At 43.1% G+C, this 17,500-nt stretch overlaps 1 protein-coding gene across 1 annotated transcript in view; it reads right to left on the bottom strand.

Moving 5' to 3' along the window:
- The window catches only part of FOXP1 (forkhead box P1), a 434,070-nt gene that overhangs the window by 43,848 nt on the left and 372,722 nt on the right, over nucleotides 1–17,500 (bottom strand). The window contains exon 11 of the mRNA XM_014946782.1: nucleotides 3,919–4,023. Coding sequence (XP_014802268.1) covers nucleotides 3,919–4,023 — 105 coding nt within the window. The remainder of the gene's footprint in view (nucleotides 1–3,918; nucleotides 4,024–17,500) is intronic.

Below are 17,500 nucleotides of genomic sequence, written 5' to 3'. Positions count from 1 at the left end.
GAGGGACCCCCCACCCTTAAAGAGGGATGGGTGTCCCGGCTGCCGGAGGAGCATCCCCGCGCCGGGCGGCTGCATCCTCGCCAACGATGCTTGTGAGCTGGGGGGTTTTAATTGGGGCTGCCAGGAATTAAAAAAAATAAAATTAAATAAAAAAACAACAACAAAAAACCCTAAAAAAAGACATCTGTAAGACTAGTCTTTCCTCTGCCCTCGCTACCTATTTGATTAAAAAGCCTGTTGTGCTAACTGCAGATGATTTCACTGCAGAACATTTTGACATGCAAATGATAGCAATTAATGCCCTTTGAAACAATTTATGATTTCCGGCCTACTTCAACATGTATTAGCATATACCTGGTTTCTTTAATATACACTTTGTTTTTCCAAAACCACAAACATAGTTGCTGGAATTTCATGTGGAAGTGCTTAAGGGGTTGAAAGTTAACACCTTTGTGAGCCGAGCAGTCTCACAGTTGCTGCAAAACAAAAGCCTCTTTGTAGAAGCCTTCTCGAAATGTTTTCTTAACATGTTCCAAGTAGTTTTAGGCAGGCAACTAAAGTAAACAAGATGTTACCATGATAAAAACACTTGTGAAAACATTACAGAGTGCACTTAGTAGTTTCTTTCACATAAACTCCCCTTCGTTTCATCAAAGTTAAATGCACATGAAGCAGATTACTAGCATCACTGCAATAGAGGATTGCAAGATCTCTCCAAAGGTCTGTCCCCCTCTTTTAAAGGAGATATTTAATTTTAAAATGGTACAGCCATGATTAAGCACATCTAAATCATAATTTTTCATTTTTTTTTTTAAAAAAAAGAGGGAGGGGAAGGGATAAAACCATACTCTATCTTCTCTTTGGTTTTCTGCCCTGGACGCCTCGACACCTTGCTGAATAAACCACCCTCCCTCCGGCAGGGATTTCCTGAACAACTTGCCATATGAGAGGTGTGTATATATATATATAATTTTTTTTTCTATCTGCAACAGCCTCTAAACACATGCAAATGAAATCAAGGAGGTAGTCAATCCTGAAGGGAAGTCACTCTGTGCCACTGATTGCTCCTTTGGTTGCTGCCTGTGAGATGGGCCCTGGTTAAGACGTGAGACACAAGAGGAGCCTCCAGCCCTCACCTCCTGTCCCCCAGCTCGGCAGGAGCCACTGGGTCAGTGTGGTGACACCAGAACTGGGTTTGGTTTTGGGCTGGGGGAGTTTTCTGGAGAGGACAGGGCACCACTTGTTTCATTTGGCTGAGCTGCAGCCCCCGTTGCTACCAGGTAGCTCTAACTGATACCGCATCACACGGTAACTAATGGATGGATGGAAATAAAAAAAAAGCCCAACAATGCTAAAACTGCAACTTATTTCAAAAAGAAATAGGGAAATAGATGTGTACAATAGCCCGTGTATCTGCTGGTTCTGATAAGCATCCTCCTGTTGGCTGTGAGTGAAAGACAACTAGGATCGTTATTTGTACAGTATTTATCTTTGAAATCAAGGGCTCTGTGGTGTACCTCACCTTGGGAACAAACACTACAGAACGATCACAGAAGAGTGTCAAATCTCTGGTTTTGATTTACCAACAGTTATGATATTTCTTCCTCAGGAGGAAAAGAAATGAACCATGTTTTAGACCTGCGAGTCCTTTTTTCTCCCTTAACTGCAGAATCATTTTATTGGCATACAGGGCTTTCATTCCACATGTAACTTCTCTTTGCTTTTTTCTAACAGGCCTTTTTTACCAAGGTAAGTGAAATTAAGCAATGCTCTATTGATACACAGGCTGTATTTCACTTGGTAAACAAGAGCTTTTCTCTTGAGGGGACTGTTCGAAAAGAGCTTCACGGATTATACAAGTACCAGAAAGAAACTTCAAGCATCTACCTGTTATCTTTTCCTTGAGTAACGAATTCTGATAAAGGACAACACAATTTAAGGATGGATGCTCCACAGGAGACGTGGAAGGCTACGGTATCATTTCATGAAGCAATGCTCACTTCCTAACAGCGTCAACGCGCTGCTCGGGGACATTCATTTCTACATTCGTTCTGGGTTAAGTATCGCTCCAAACAATAAGACTTTGTCTGGACACTGTAGAATTTGGATAATGAGAAAATTTACACAAGCCAATGGGTTTAAGAAAGTCACACAAAATATTTCTGTTGAAAGGTTTCAATGGGGAAAAAAAAAAAAAAAAAGACTGTTGATAAATGAGTGATAAAGAACCAGAATTGTTGGAGCTGGGAGTAGATGGAGCTGCTTTGGGTCCAGCCTGGGCTGGTTTTATCCCTACCTACTGATTGCCCCAAGTATCTCCTCCAGGTGAACTGGTGGACTTGGTCTACATACTGAAACATCTTCAAAATACCATATAAAAACCAACCTACTGCTCTGTAGGAAATCTTCCTGAAACCAACAGATCTAATCTGGAAAAGGGGACCAGCACAAGAATCAAAGGTGGCATAATCTGACTTTATGTGACTACACACATTATTCCGATATCTAAGGCTACCACTGCACCCTTGCCTTGCATTAAGAGCAATAAAAATCAGAATTGTTTTAAAGGTCTAAATGCTATAGTATGGCATATGAATATGAATGAGCTGGCAAGTATGGTGAGATTAGCATTTATTTCACTTAAGTGAACAACAGAATGAATTAAAAGAAACGAGGACACCCTTCATGGAAATTTATGACTAGCACCTTCTTATTTTGTAATCCTCTTGTAATGAGAACCTTCTCATTACCGCACCATCCTGACTTGTAACACATGTTTATACCAGGACCAGTGCGGCTCCTGCTGAGTACAGGAGGGTTGTGCCAGTGGCAGCAGAACTGGTCCACTCTGTTCTGAGAGCAAAACCTTATCTGTATCATCTAACATCATCCACCAAACATCCTCTGCCTGCTCTCACTCTCCCTTCCCTCCCTCGGCTAGAAATCCAGGGAACTGCCCCAAAAGAACATACACAGCTTCTACTTATTGACGAACCTCATTTATGTAGACTAATTTAATGAGATCACCACTGTAAATGAGGGCAGAATTTGTCCCTTTGTGCATTTAAACCCTACTCACTGCTTGAGCAGTAGCTCTTCTGTGATCTTACAACCAAACAGCCATGGTCCTAGAGAGAAGATCAGTGCCCAAGAACCTGGATGCACCCAAAGCACACGTGTACCTGGTGACCTCCCCAGACAGAAAACTCTTTTGTGATGGGGTCACTTCTTTGCTCCAGCAGCTTGGAGGGGTGAGGCTGATGGTCTGGCTGTGGAGCAGCCATGTGTGAGTTATTAGGGCCCTGCTGGTCCTTCCCCGCATCGGGATGCACCATTACCACATACTAGTCCATAATGCACTGTTTATGCAACGCGTAAAACTGTGTTCTTTGGCAGCAAGGAAAGGTCTGCAGCAAACTGCAGGGGCCCAATTAATATAATTATAGTTTATTTTTAGTAGTGTAGACTTTGTTCATTAGTTACTTATTTGACATAAATTAAATTTCACGTGATGTTCTGCAATTCTCTGTTCAATTATGGAGTTAATTTAAGACTAAATTTCTAAATTAAAGTGAAATCAAGGTTAAACCAAAGTTGTATTGTTTACATTATCAATACTGCAACTTAAAAAAACACTTAAATAAATAATAATTTAAAAAAAAAAAAAGGCTGCGGAACTGCAAACACTCTATTTTATAGTAACACACTGAGCAAGACCATACTTTCCCCATGGGGCTAATTTACTATCCCCTGTTAAAACGTTCTTGAGCCTGATCCAAAAGCCACTGAAGTGAAAGGGAGCTCTCTGTTGACTTCAATGGGCTTTGCATCAGGCCCACGGTGAGTGACAGCACACAAAAATTTCCGGGCATGCTTTACTGTGCAAAAGGCGAGTAAAACCCATCAACCCATCCTTACTTTAGAAAGGACTGGAAGTCTTCACAGACGGCTTCGCAGCCCGGCCACTTGCATACACCGTGTCCGTAGAGCGGATGGCTGTGTGAGTGCTCCTCGTGGGATAAACTGGAGGAGAGAAAGAGAAAAGAGAGAAAAAAAAAAATAAATTAATTTTCACAAAGGCTCTTAAGAGCGGCAAACAACAGATCCTGAAACATCTCACCTGACTCTGCCCATGGTTTTTCAAAACAGAATTAAATACCGTTTGCAGCGCGAAACATGTGTCATTCTTACTTAGCTATCCTCCTACATTTCATTCATTAATTAAAAGCTTTGTAAAGAATTTAAATTAACATTGGACGGGGGAGAAATCATTTGACAGACCTGCTTAATATCCCGCTTGATATTTTGCTAAGAAATTTATGAACATTGCATATTTACAATTCAACTTCATCAGGAAGAAAAGCCATCTCCATACAGCAGTGCATTCTTGTAGCACAATACAAGTGGACTCGAGGCTCTGCTCATCGCTAGAGAGAGAGGAAAAGCACTGAGGTTGCAGCCTTGCCTTTCCCACCGTGTTATTTATTTACTGGGTTGGGGTTTTTTTATTTGTTTTTCCCTTTTTTTAACTCTTAGAAGCTGCTTCTTTGCACAAGTCCAGTCCCCTTATGTCCCAGCAAAGAAAATTCAAGATGTATTTTCAAATGCAAAATTCATCACAAAAAAAAAAAAAAAAAAAAAAAGGGAACCATGTAATCAAAGGATTCCTCAGCACGAGGGGTTAGCGGGGGCTATTAACCTTGCTCAGATTTGGCAGGAACGTCACAGAGCTTCCTAACTACTGAAACCAGGGTTAAAGGAAAAAAAACACTGGTATGAGCACGAAGGGGTTAATCCTTCAGCGGGATTCCAATCAATACGTAATGATTTGGCTGCACTGATCCAAGTCATGAGACGCTTTGATCCAGGCCATGTGGTGCTCAGGGAAATGTATCTGTTGCACTAACTGATGAACCATATTCTAAAATATCTTCTTTATTCAACTTCTGCATGGAAACTTTCTAAGTAAAGGAATTATTTTTGCAACGATTTCCATAACCTTAGATGACTTTAAAAATAAAATGTCAAAATAATATTGAAATCTCTATTTTATGCTCACGCACATATCTATTTTTCATAGCAAATCATTTTGGTAGGGTATGCCTGTGCTGTATTATGAACTTCAAACATACACAAAGGATATGAACACATACCAGCATCTAGGTGTGGCTTTTAGGACTTATTTTATCCCGGATTACAGGTAACATTATGGATAAACGCCTACTTTTTTGCCATTTTCCTTTTATACACATGTGGAAATGGTGCTTATTCTTGTTCCGTAATATTATCTGCCCAAGGCCTATAACAAAATTGTGTTCTTGTGTTATTTCTGACGCACTGGATAGGCAAGATCACCGTAGAACAAACCCCTGAGAGGTTATCCCAAATGCAAAGAAGTTGCAAGAGAAATTCTTGCCGAGATTCTGCCACTTTTGACTTGACCAAGGAAAATCTGAAGATGATTTAAAGTCGGTTTTCTTAAAAATGATTTTTTATTTTGTTTTAAGGTTCAAAATAGGTGCAGATCCGACTAGAAAAGGTATTACGAGTTGTACAGGAATCTAATCTATTATTTCATTAAAATCTTATTTTTGGCTGTTTACAACTAGTTCTTCAAGCATAAATATATATTTGTGCAATGTAATTTCCTAAAAAGCCTCACTGAAGGTGAAGAGACCTACAAAGGCTTTTTCTATATGGGAATATTACACTGGTTTAGTGTAATCTGGTTTTTTTTTTTTTGAAATGTGTGAGTGGGGAGAAGCTCTATCGGTCAAGTTTTTAAAAGAACAAAGGGATCGATGCGTTTCTTGCAAGGAAATTAGAAAAATGCTACACCACACGTTTCCTCAGCTGAGGGAGAGGGGGCTGGCTGAAGGAACACCGTCCCCCCCCAAGCCAGACACGCATCTGGCCCTCCACACACATCACAAGAGAATAATTCAGAAAAGAACGGGTTTTATCATCTGCTTCCATACCTGAATACAGCAAAGGGTGAGAAAGTAGGCTTTCATGTTAACACTCCATTAAAATCCACGAAGACCATGCAAGAGAGTTACGATTTCAGCGTGTTTGACAGACACCCCCCAACCCCTCCCCCCCCAAAATCTCAATGTATTAATTTACCCGGCGCGCGTTACCCGTAGACCAGGATGACTGCAGAAACGCTGTGTGACGCCAAGTAAGGAGTCAGTCCCCTGTGGGTTTTAAGCACTGTAAATCTCATTATAATATCAACAGGAGTCACATGGCTTAAACCCCCAGCAGGGTTTTTTAAAGTTTCTCTGTGAGAGCCTAAAGGCCATGGCCAAGTCAACGGAAAGAGCCCTACCGAGATTTGTATTTATTTTTTAAATCCAAGTGCAAATCTCTTTTCTTTCCAGGGAACTTGCACAAGACAAGACAAACTATGTAGGACATGATACCCTGGTATTGTGTCCAAAGAAAATGAGGGGATGACCAAGAGAGTCTCAAACTGTAAACGATGCTGGGGATGTCAAAGTCTAGTGCCGTCAAGCACCAGAGAGATCGGTGTTGACGGCAAACGGCAACTTAAAAGGTCACTTTGCTAACGCGACGCTCAGCGTAACGTTCTTAACACCTACATACAGCTTCCACTGCCATTCCACAAAGCAGAGAAACTACTTCAACTTACCAAAAATAGACACTTCAAAATGAAAAAAAAAACCCCAAAAACTCACAGTATTGAAAGGCAAATACTGGCACCCTCCCTAGGCAGCTTCTCCCATCCCGCTCGGGGGGGGTTTCAGCGGTGCCTTTGGGTGACCTTTACGTGTCAGTATCAGATTACTGCTATTTTATCCATCCCACTTTTGAAGATATTATAGATTGCCACTTGTTCCCTGATAGAGCCTTGAGGAGCACCTCAAAACAAAACAAAGAGCGGGTTTATGGAGAAGCGGATGTAACGCACAAAGGCGACAGCCAGTGGCAATGAATGGGGAACTCTGTTTAACTGATCTAAGTGCTCACTTTGTTTGAGCAAATAGAGGTGGAAAATGAAGATTTTAATCCAATACATAAACAAACAGCTTTGCGGGCACAGCGCAAGCCTATAATCTTAAATTGTTCAATCCTATTTTTGTCTGCGCGCAAGCACAGTTTCTGTAATCTGGAGGCATCCTCGGTCTCGCTGCCGGAGACAGACTTTTAGAAGATCTGAGCATTGGCAAGCAGAAGCACGTTTTAGGTCTGTTTGATTTCTAATGACACATTAGAGTAGGTGTTTGTTTCTGTCACCCTCTCCTTCCCAGGAACGCATATTCGTGGTTGGGTACTGGTGATGCAACACTAGTTAGTGGAAGCAATTTTATAACAAGACATGATTTTTCAAAGAAGTGAAAGAACAGATGATGTAAAAATCAAGATTATGTGGGGTTTTTTTCTCCTGGTAAGGTATTTGCATACAGAATACTTAACACAATAGAATTATTTCCTAATAATGCAATAGTGCAGCGTTATTACATCGAAGTACAGCAAATAACCCTCACGTCTTGTGTAAGTCAACGTATTTGTGACATACGACAGAACAATGAAATCCATGGGGGAAGCTGAAAACCTCAGAAGTATCCATTTATTTTCTGCTGCCTCCAGCCTGGGTTCCAGTAAGGAGGGGAAGGGAGAAGCACTTTCACAGCTCCTCTGGGTTTGATGGACAGAGGAGAGGTGTTTTTCACCTCTGCCGCCTTCAACCTACGCTGCTTCGTAACCCCAAGGATCTCCAGAGGGTCTGGAAGCGAATTCACCACCTTCTCCAACAGGGACGGCTGCCAAAGATGGTCCTTTCGTAGCCCCAGGTGCCCAGAGACCACTTCAGCCCCTAAACTTTTGGAACACATCAGCTGTGCTGCAGCATCACTGAAGAACCACGCTCCAGGACACAAAAGCATGGGAGATAGAGAAGCCACAGACAGCTAAACCCCCACAGAAAGTGAAAATGACAGTAAATCCCAAAGAGAGATGGGAACACACTGGGAATCGGGGAAAGTAGTGACTAAAGCACCCAGCAGTAAAGCCACCTGGGCTGTATGCTTTAATACAACCCTTCCTTACTGGGTGAAACTGGTTACCATGCTCATACACACCAGCAAAAAAGCCATGGGTGGATTAAAAACCAGCCAAGCAGAAGCCTCAGTAACAGTTCTTCTGCCACACAGTGGACCATATTTTAAATATTCAAGATGCTGACATTCTGCATATTCCACTCTCTCCCACATCTGCCTGGGCCAACGATCTTTGCCAAAATACTAAGGGAAGTCAGCGATGTAGGGAAGCATCCTTGATTTTTTTTAATTTTTTTTTTTCTATTACAGTTATGAAGCATCTGCTCACGTTCTAACGGTGCGGAGAACATGCCTGAGCCACCTGCACGCTGAAAAAATCAATACCACATCTCCCGCTTTCCTCTTGGAAGGGGTTTGAGCAGAGCACCCACAGAAATTACTTTTTTTTTTAAAAAAAAAAATATATATTTCTCAGGGGCAACGGGAAATGACCTCATCTCTGCCAGCTGCCATGAAACCCATGTCGGTTTATGGTCCGGGCAGGAGCACGGGGCTCAGGCTCACACCACACACACCCTTGGGCTGATGCAGATGGCACAGCCCTCGAGGCAAAATGCCACGATTTTGGTCCTGTACAGGAGGAAGAGAGACACAACCGGGAACCAAGACGAGTCTCCAGTGTTTGTTTTAGAGCCCAGTGAGCTCTAAAGCTCATCAAAAGGCGCTGACAGAATAAAGTTGGTGAAAATGTCACCATTCTCTGAGTCAGAAACGCCTGCTGTATTTGATTTAAAATCAAAACGGAAGCAGTAGTGATTAAATCCTCGTACCAACCATACTCAAATGCGAGTTCCTGCCTTCATGACAATATCATTTGAACGGATGTGATTTGCAGTGAAGTTGCACTTGCTGCAAATCCCTCTGAATTCTTACTAAGGTGGCTTAGCACCCCTTTCCTCTCTAAACTGGGAATTTAAAACCCCAAGTAATTAAAAAAAAAAAATTTAAAAAAAAAAAAATCAAGGAAAGCATTAAGTCATATATTTAAATGGACTACTTCTAAGTACTCATTCTTCCATCTAAACCTCAGTAACTGACCAAAGAGCAGGTATTTGATCTGAACAGAGAATTGTCTGAGCAGAGTAAATGCCTCTCACCGCTGGACAAAGCTCAGCAAGGGGTCGTGGGCCTTGGGGAGAGGTGGAATTTGATGTGCATGGCCAGTGGCAGCTCTTTCCAGAACTGGTTGGCAAATTCCTGGATGCTTTTTAAAGCTGCATTTCTCCCCTTCCTCATTACTTTAGTCCACGTCCAGACCTAGGACTAGAACAAGCTCATGTTTTACATCAAGCCCTATTGGAAGTAGCAGGAGCGGTATATTACATTTTAAATGACTACACCAATTTAAGACAAATCAGGTTAAAACTGCAGCCTACAGGCTGAACTCCCTTCTCCTAATCGGTGTGCACTAACTTGTATACTCACAGAGAAAAAAAAAAAACAGAGCTGTAGCAGTGCTGATGCAATGCAAGGCCAGCAATGCACCCCAAATCTCTGCCCCCCATTCCTTAGGCATCCTGTGACCCTACTATTCTCCCCAAAACCTGTTGCAAGGAGAGTGCTGGAGCATTTGGAACAAGACTAAGAAGAAATCTGGCTAACATTCCCCTCACCCCCACTGCAAAGAGTATAACCAGACCGGATAATTATTCGCATCGTCTTCTGGTTTTGATGTATGCGCTGATGGGTTTGGATTATTAATCAACATTATGACCCTCCAGCACGCTACGAGTAGGACGTACCTCTCCCCGTGGCACCCCCTCTTCCAGCCCTGGGCAGAACTGCCACAGGACACGAACACCCACTGCCCCACAGCCCTTCCTTAGAGGAACTGAATGCGTTTCTAGACCATTTAAAAGAAATGCCCATTGCAAAAAAAACCCAAAAAACCAAACCCCAGTATTGAATTCATCACTTATCTCAGGTGGAAGTTCCATTCCTGCACTTGAATTAATGAGTTTCTCTACTATTTAAAACTCTTTTTTTATTTTATTTCATTTCAACCTTGTGCTGAGGTACTGTAGTGAAAAGTACATCAAATATACCCAGACGCGCACGATTTGAAACGCTGGATTTTAAATTCCAGCACTGCTAACTAATGAGAACAATTTTTTCCCTCTTCTTCTTTGTAGCATCACTTCATGTACTTACATACCATAATCACATCCTCCTAGAGCCTCTATTTTTCCAGGGTGTAGATCTTTAATTCCCTTTAATCTGTCTTCATAGCCTATTCCCTCCAACTCCTTTATCATCCCTAGCTGCTCTCCTCTATATTTGCACCAGCTCCTCTTTATCCTTTCTGCAAGAGACTGGCCAATTGTACATCACGCTCTCAATGTGGTTTAACTGGTTCCGCATAAAGTAGAACAGATAAAAAAAAAAAAAAAGAATAAAAAAAAAGAGGACTGGGATGCAACACGCATGTTTATGCCTCCCGTGACTGCATTTACCTTTTTAACTGAGACACGGCACAGAGTGTCCCACCTTAATTTCTCAACCCCGGTTATGCCTCAGCCATTTCCCACACAGCCCATGCTGAGCAGCTGACGCCTCACGTCAAACCAGCACTTTGGAATTTTGATTTCCTAGCTGGGCTACTTTTCGACTTATCCATGCTAAATCTCATTTTATTCCTCTCTGAACAGCCTCCTAATTTATTCAGATGAAAACGGATTGATTCAGTATCTTAGTTTAATTAGGGAAAAAAAAAATGTGATCCTACCGCTTTCTTGGGGTTTGGGTGGTTTTTTTTCTTTTTTCCTGTGCTTTTTTTTTTTTTTTTTTTTTTTTTTTAAAACTGACTTTGGGCACAGCAATCCCATCCCTCTTCCACACCCAGTTCGTGTGGCAGAGGGAGGTGGCAGCGGCAGGGCTTTGGCCCCGATTCAGCAACGCTTTTAAGAACACGCGCAAATTTAAAAACACGGGATTAGACCTTGGACTTCACCGAGACCGAGGTGTAACATTACAAATGTACATACATACTTTGTCAAAAGATCCTGTTTGCCAACCTTATTTTACTGTAATTTATATTCTGTTGTTACATTTAAATGTAGAGTAAAAGAAAACACCGAGAAACAAAATCTATTCTTGTTTAACAAATTATATTCTGTTACACTTAGAGCCGAGGCGAGTCTTTCGCCCTTCTATAAACCAGTGGTACGTCAACAAAATATGATTAACACGGATTATTCACGTCAGTATTTTTCACCCCCGTCCCACAGGCACAACAAAACCCATGCAGAAGGTGACTGTCACATCGCATCCAGCCTGGCACCCACTGCACAGAGGGAAGAGCCCCTTGGGAAAACGCTTATTAAAAAAAAAATAAAAAATAGTAATTAAGATAAACGACGACTCCAAGGGAGAAACACAGTTAAAAGCACCCAACTCTCCCTGCCACGATGCCTTCCCTCCGAAGAACACTATTTTAAAAAAAGCACTAAAAATCGAGGAGGACACAAGCCTGCTTCCCCAGGGAAGCGTGCTGAATCATACAGGTAGTGTAAATATCATATGCTGCTGCAGGTGCTAGGCGGTCTATTTGTTGATGTTTACTGAAAGGCATAACAAATAGTCACACTAAAACAGAACAACATTTGGCATTGGAATGTTAGACACCAGCGCAGCCATAAATCACATGCACTTGTTTAGGTTTGAACCGCTGTGCAAAGCTAACGCTGCAGCCCCCCCCCCCTTTTTGGGGGAGACTGTCACATCGCATCCAGCCTGGCACCCACCGCACAGAGGGAAGAGACCCTTGGGGAACAAAACCCATGCAGAAGGTGACTGTCACATCGCATCCAGCCTGGCACCCACTGCACAGAGGGAAGAGCCCCTTGGGAAAACGCTTATTAAAAAAAAAATAAAAAATAGTAATTAAGATAAACGACGACTCCAAGGGAGAAACACAGTTAAAAGCACCCAACTCTCCCTGCCACGATGCCTTCCCTCCGAAGAACACTATTTTAAAAAAAGCACTAAAAATCGAGGAGGACACAAGCCTGCTTCCCCAGGGAAGCGTGCTGAATCATACAGGTAGTGTAAATATCATATGCTGCTGCAGGTGCTAGGCGGTCTATTTGTTGATGTTTACTGAAAGGCATAACAAATAGTCACACTAAAACAGAACAACATTTGGCATTGGAATGTTAGACACCAGCGCAGCCATAAATCACATGCACTTGTTTAGGTTTGAACCGCTGTGCAAAGCTAACGCTGCAGCCCCCCCCCCCTTTTTGGGGGAGATTTTGCTGTGATTTGGCCCTTTTCAGGGGGCAGCCACCAGCCTGGGATCACGATGCCCGGCACCGAGGGGCTCAGCATCCTTCCTGGGTACAGCACAATCCAGAAAAAAACCACGCAACATCGCAAAAAAGGGGAAAAAAAAAAAAAAAAAGAAAAAAAAAAAGTAAAAAGCAGCCTTGTGTGACACACAGGGCCAGCTACCATCGTTTACAGCTTTGCAACTTCTGAGTTAATTCACAGTATAAACAACGAGGAAAATGTTTCTTCCGAGCAAGACTTCCTGTAAACTGTTCATTAGAGCAGGGCTGGTGCACCTGCTGATTAACCATGCGCTCCAAGAATAAACACAAACTCAAGCCTGAGAGATTGTTCTGGAATTTGCTCAGAGCTGATTTTTTTTTTTTCTTATTTTTTTTTTTCCCCTCTCCTTCCCCCGCATTATAAATTGGATTCTACAATAAAACAAACAGCAGAACATAGGTTGCCGAGAGTTAAAAATCTACTTTTTACACTACATTGACCACAGCACCCACAGGCACAGCTACAATGTCTTTCTATGAATGGGACAGATTGCCATATGGATGCAGACACCGAACAAGCTGTACAACTCCTGGCGACAAGTGCCTGGGGGACTGTCCTATATTAGCACCACCTGTGCTGGGGAAAAATTGTGCTCTGTGTATGAAATGGTATTTAAGGGCCCATCACGATGTTATTTTTTGAGTACACACAAAAAGGAAAATTACAGTTAAAAAGAATCCGCTGGCCAACGGATCTGTTGCTCAGTTCCCCAGACCGTTTCCCAAAGGAATAGTTATTCTCTATATTCATGCAGCCCAAAATGACAAGCTGAGACACATATTAGCAGTTTCCCTGCCTGGGCTTATACCGTCGTTTTAACGAGAAGAATACATTTTATAATATATATATATGGACGTCTTTCCTGATCACCCAGGAGAAATCACAGCCCTCCCACCTTAAAAACCACCAGCTATATGGAAAAACACCCCATGGCATTACACAGACGTCACCCCGGCAGAAAGCAATGCCATCTAAATTTTCCTGGGATTCCTTCTCCCACCCCTCGATGTGCAGCAGGTAGAGCCACAAGCCCCCACCACCAAATTTCAATGAGCATCTCGTTATTTTGAAAATATAACCCTGTCTGAGGGACAAAAATAGAGCTCCAGATCAGCACAAGATGTCGAGGGAGGGGGGAGAAGGGAAAAAAAGAGGTTAGGGCAATACCCAGCTGCTCTACAAAAGGAGGTTTCCCCCCTCTCCAAACTGAAAAAAAAAAAAAAAAGGATGCCAAGAAAAAGAAAAGTAAAATAAATTGAATTAAAGAAAAACAGTTGTAAAGCGAACATTACAACCTGGGAAAAATGATGTCATTTTATTGAGAAACTCATTTTTTTTCCATTAAACCATAGTGAAACGGATAAAGTTTATACAGCTTAATGGTGGAGTTTTACTTTAAATGCTACTCAATATCTTAGCCGTACGATATAACATGATAGAACAGCTGTCATACTAACTGCTCCATTTTTATTGAGCAGCAGAGAAAACAGTCACACAAAAATCGCCTAACTTCTCCCTCTACTTTTATGGCATTTTCAAGGGTGTTTCTGTTACACTCTTCACTTGGGCTGTGATACATATGATTAAAAAAAATAATACCCTGGCTCTTCATTAGCTCCCTGCTCTGCTCCTCGGGACAGTCACATCTCCCGAGGAAAGGCTGAGGAAGGACAACGTGCCCACAGGAGGAAATAAAAAGAAACAGGAATCCACGGTGCCGTAAAAGAAAAACAGGTCCCTTTTTAAGACTACTACATAAACACCTCTAATAAAAGAAGAGGACAAATTTTCATTGGACTTTTAAAGTATTTAGACGGGAATGTTTTAGTAAAAGTTTAACTGCAAAGTGCAGGCAATTAACAGAAAGCCATCAGCTATTTCTCTGGTATGTAAAAATAGCATTAAGCTGTATTAAACGCACGTGTAAGTATCTCAGTTGCAAGAAAAGGGAGGAGATATGCAAAGCACTCAGATATCAAACAATGATCTGTTGGCCAGATGGAGGAATAAAACAATACATATGCTAAAATTTGGAAAAGTTCTGTTAGGCGTCTGCCAAGGCTCACCCAATCTATTTTAAGTGCTTTTTGATACATTAGCTTAGTGTTTGGAGTTGTACAACTGATGGTTATTACACGGGACCAGAAAGCAGCGAAGCGTTGGCGGGCAGGAGCTCCCCGAGGCCAACGAGGTGTCCAACCCAGCACCCTCACCCAGCAAAAGGGCCACACCAAGTCACCCCAGCCTGGTTAACCCGGCATCTTTTGGAGGGAAAAAAGGAAATAAAATACACTAGAAACAATTTTCCAGGGTTTAGGGAAAGAATCCTTGGAAAAGCATCATTTGATGAGAGAGCTTCTGGGCAGGGTGAGGAGCAAGTAGTGTTGTACAAGTGACTTAGGAGAAGGTTTCTCAAAAACGTGAGCGCCGTGGTAGGTGCAGGCAACGCCAAGGAGGCTACACACCCGAATCCGAAAAGCAGAAACAGTCAAAAAGTGCCTGATAAGACTTAAAACTGGAGATCAGCAACTCCAGGTCTGAGTCACGGCTGGTATTTTTTCAAAGCCGATTGCAGCGAGGAGTGACTCAGAGGGGGGAGGACACAGGGACTGGTGGGGGAGCGAGCACGCAGGGACCAGGTGAGGAGATGTTTTGGGTTCTACCTGCACATATTCTGCTGACAGTGAAGCACAAGGAGCTAGAATCAACGGCACAGAGCAACTGAGAGGTGCTGATGGGGATGAGCAGATTTGATGCTGGCACCAGCACAGAACGAATGGCAGGGACCGCGCGGAGAGACAGGCCAAGGGAGGATCAGGCCCCGGGAGCATATGGACTGCAGGCTGAACTGTTTCATCCCGAGCATTAATAATGGACCGAAATCTGTAATTCTTAATTGTGCTGAATCCTAATGCCCTCGTCCAAGGGCCTTGGGACTCGGATGGAGGATCAGCTGGCACGGAGGACAACAACAGCGAAACACACGCATTAAGCCCGACCAGCAGATCAATGCTCTGCCACGCCGTTCCTCTCACTTCCCTTCACAGCCTTCTCCAGGCTCCTTCCTCCCGCGATGCTGGCAAGAAAAAGTCATTTAAAAATCCCCTTGTTTATCCCATCTATTTTTCCTACGAGATGGCTTCTTGCTTATGTGGAAGGAGAAGACTCGAGCGTAGTTGGAAGGGGTACGAAGAGAATAAGGGACAAACATGAGGTTGCTGGCAGATGGAGAAAGGTCTTTTGGACTTGCAGCCTTTATCTCCAACTTTTCACCCTTGCAAAAAGACATGTTTCCCAAACTACCACGTCTGTACCTTCATTACCTCACTTGTTAATGACAGCCTCCATCACCCCATCACTGCTGCAGTCAATGCAAAACGGTGCCAGGGGCCGGGACCAGTACATGGGCACCCCCAGAACCCCACAGCACCCCCAGACCTCCTGGTTCAAGCCCAAGTTGGAGCAACCTCTGCTCAGCACAAAGGGCTGAGGAGTTCTGCACCCTTCTGCTTCCCCAGACCTCACCCACATCGGAAATATTCCCAAGCATGGGATGCCTGCTGCTCATCAACTTAGGAAGTTAGTAGTCACCTAAAGCCACCGGGCACCCACTGGCTTTGTTTTGCTGTTTTTCTCTAAGAAAACAATCAAGCTTCCCCCAAATGAGATGGGGTGGAAGGAGATGGAAAGCGGGTACTGCCCTTGACATTTCTAAGCGCAGCAGATGTATTTAACTGGCTCCCGTTATTTATTTATTTACTTGTGTAGAGAAAATGCTTGTTCTTGGAGAAGCCCAAATGCTGATAAGATGATGAGAGGTTTGCATGCTGGCTGATGGTCTCACTTTCGCTTATCCTGAGTGAATACAAGTATCTATAACTAAACATTTCCCTTAGGGTACTGATGACTGAGGTATGTTTATTGCATTGAGTGAATTTATATATATAATCAGCACAATAAACATTATTAAATTGTCTGAGTAAAATCAAAGCATGAAACACACAGTCAGTGCTGAATTCTAATGATGCTGAATGCCCATGATTGCATGGGGAAAGGATCTTAACAAGCCTTGATTTGAGCTTTGGCATCCGCCTCACAAATCACACGAAATGTTCTCTCTTTAATAGTGCTGAATATTGATAAATGTCTCTGCACGGCACAACAGGGAAGTTGGTCTCTATTGGCAATCTTTACCAAAGTGTGTTTTTTCCTTCTCTACACTCAAGGGTTTACCCTGAATGATTTAATTATAATTTTCCTTGTGTAAGACAAATTAAAGAGGAGAGTAGGAGTGTCATGCCAAAGCAGATTATTTATCTCCTTAACAGATTGCTGTGCACCAAACCCCAGAGCTGCTGCTGCTGCTACTTACAGAAACTGGGCGAAATGTGGGACAAAAGCATAGATGTAATATACATTTAAAGCCCAAATGAATGAAAGCATTAACCCATTATTTATAGCTAGAATTGTTTCGTTCCTGGGAAAGCCATACACACGCTGCAAGCAGAAACCAAGAGCAGCACCATGATGCTCCCTGGCCCCTGCCCAGGAACGAAGGATGCCTCCTGTTTTTGAATGTATTTTGGCTTTTCAAACATCCTGGGGTGACTCCAGCCACCCGCCTGCCTTTTGATTATTTTTTTTTTTGGCCATAAAGGAGAACTTTTGCTGCCCCTCAGCCCGTGGGGGACCGAAGCTCTGCTGTGTGCAACCGTGAGCCCGGGCTGGCAGCACGGCGACGCGTGGGCACGCCAAGCAGCCAATGACTATTCCTCCTGCTATTTTAAACCCCTTGTTTATAACCAAAATGTGTTTCTACCCAAGATGCTGCTGCTGCTGCTGCTCGCCCGATGGCTTTTCTGCCGGAGCCTCTGCCGCCGCCGCGGTCAGCCCAAGCACCTCCTGTCTCATGGGTCTCCAGCAGCCTCCCAGCCTTTCCTGGGGGATCAGGGACTCCCTAAAACACAGCCTGAACCATCCCAGTGACATGTGCCAGAGATGGCAGAGATGATAGTAACTCCCACATAAGCAACTCGCCTCCCACAGCCCACTCCTTCTCAAAAGCCCAAGAGGAAAGGGGGGGG

This window comes from Calidris pugnax, unplaced genomic scaffold, assembly GCF_001431845.1.
Source record: "Calidris pugnax isolate Ruff unplaced genomic scaffold, ASM143184v1 scaffold81, whole genome shotgun sequence".
Lineage (NCBI taxonomy): Eukaryota > Metazoa > Chordata > Aves > Charadriiformes > Scolopacidae > Calidris > Calidris pugnax.
The sequence above is the reverse complement of the archived record's forward strand: the minus strand, read 5'-3'. Positions and strand labels throughout refer to the sequence as shown.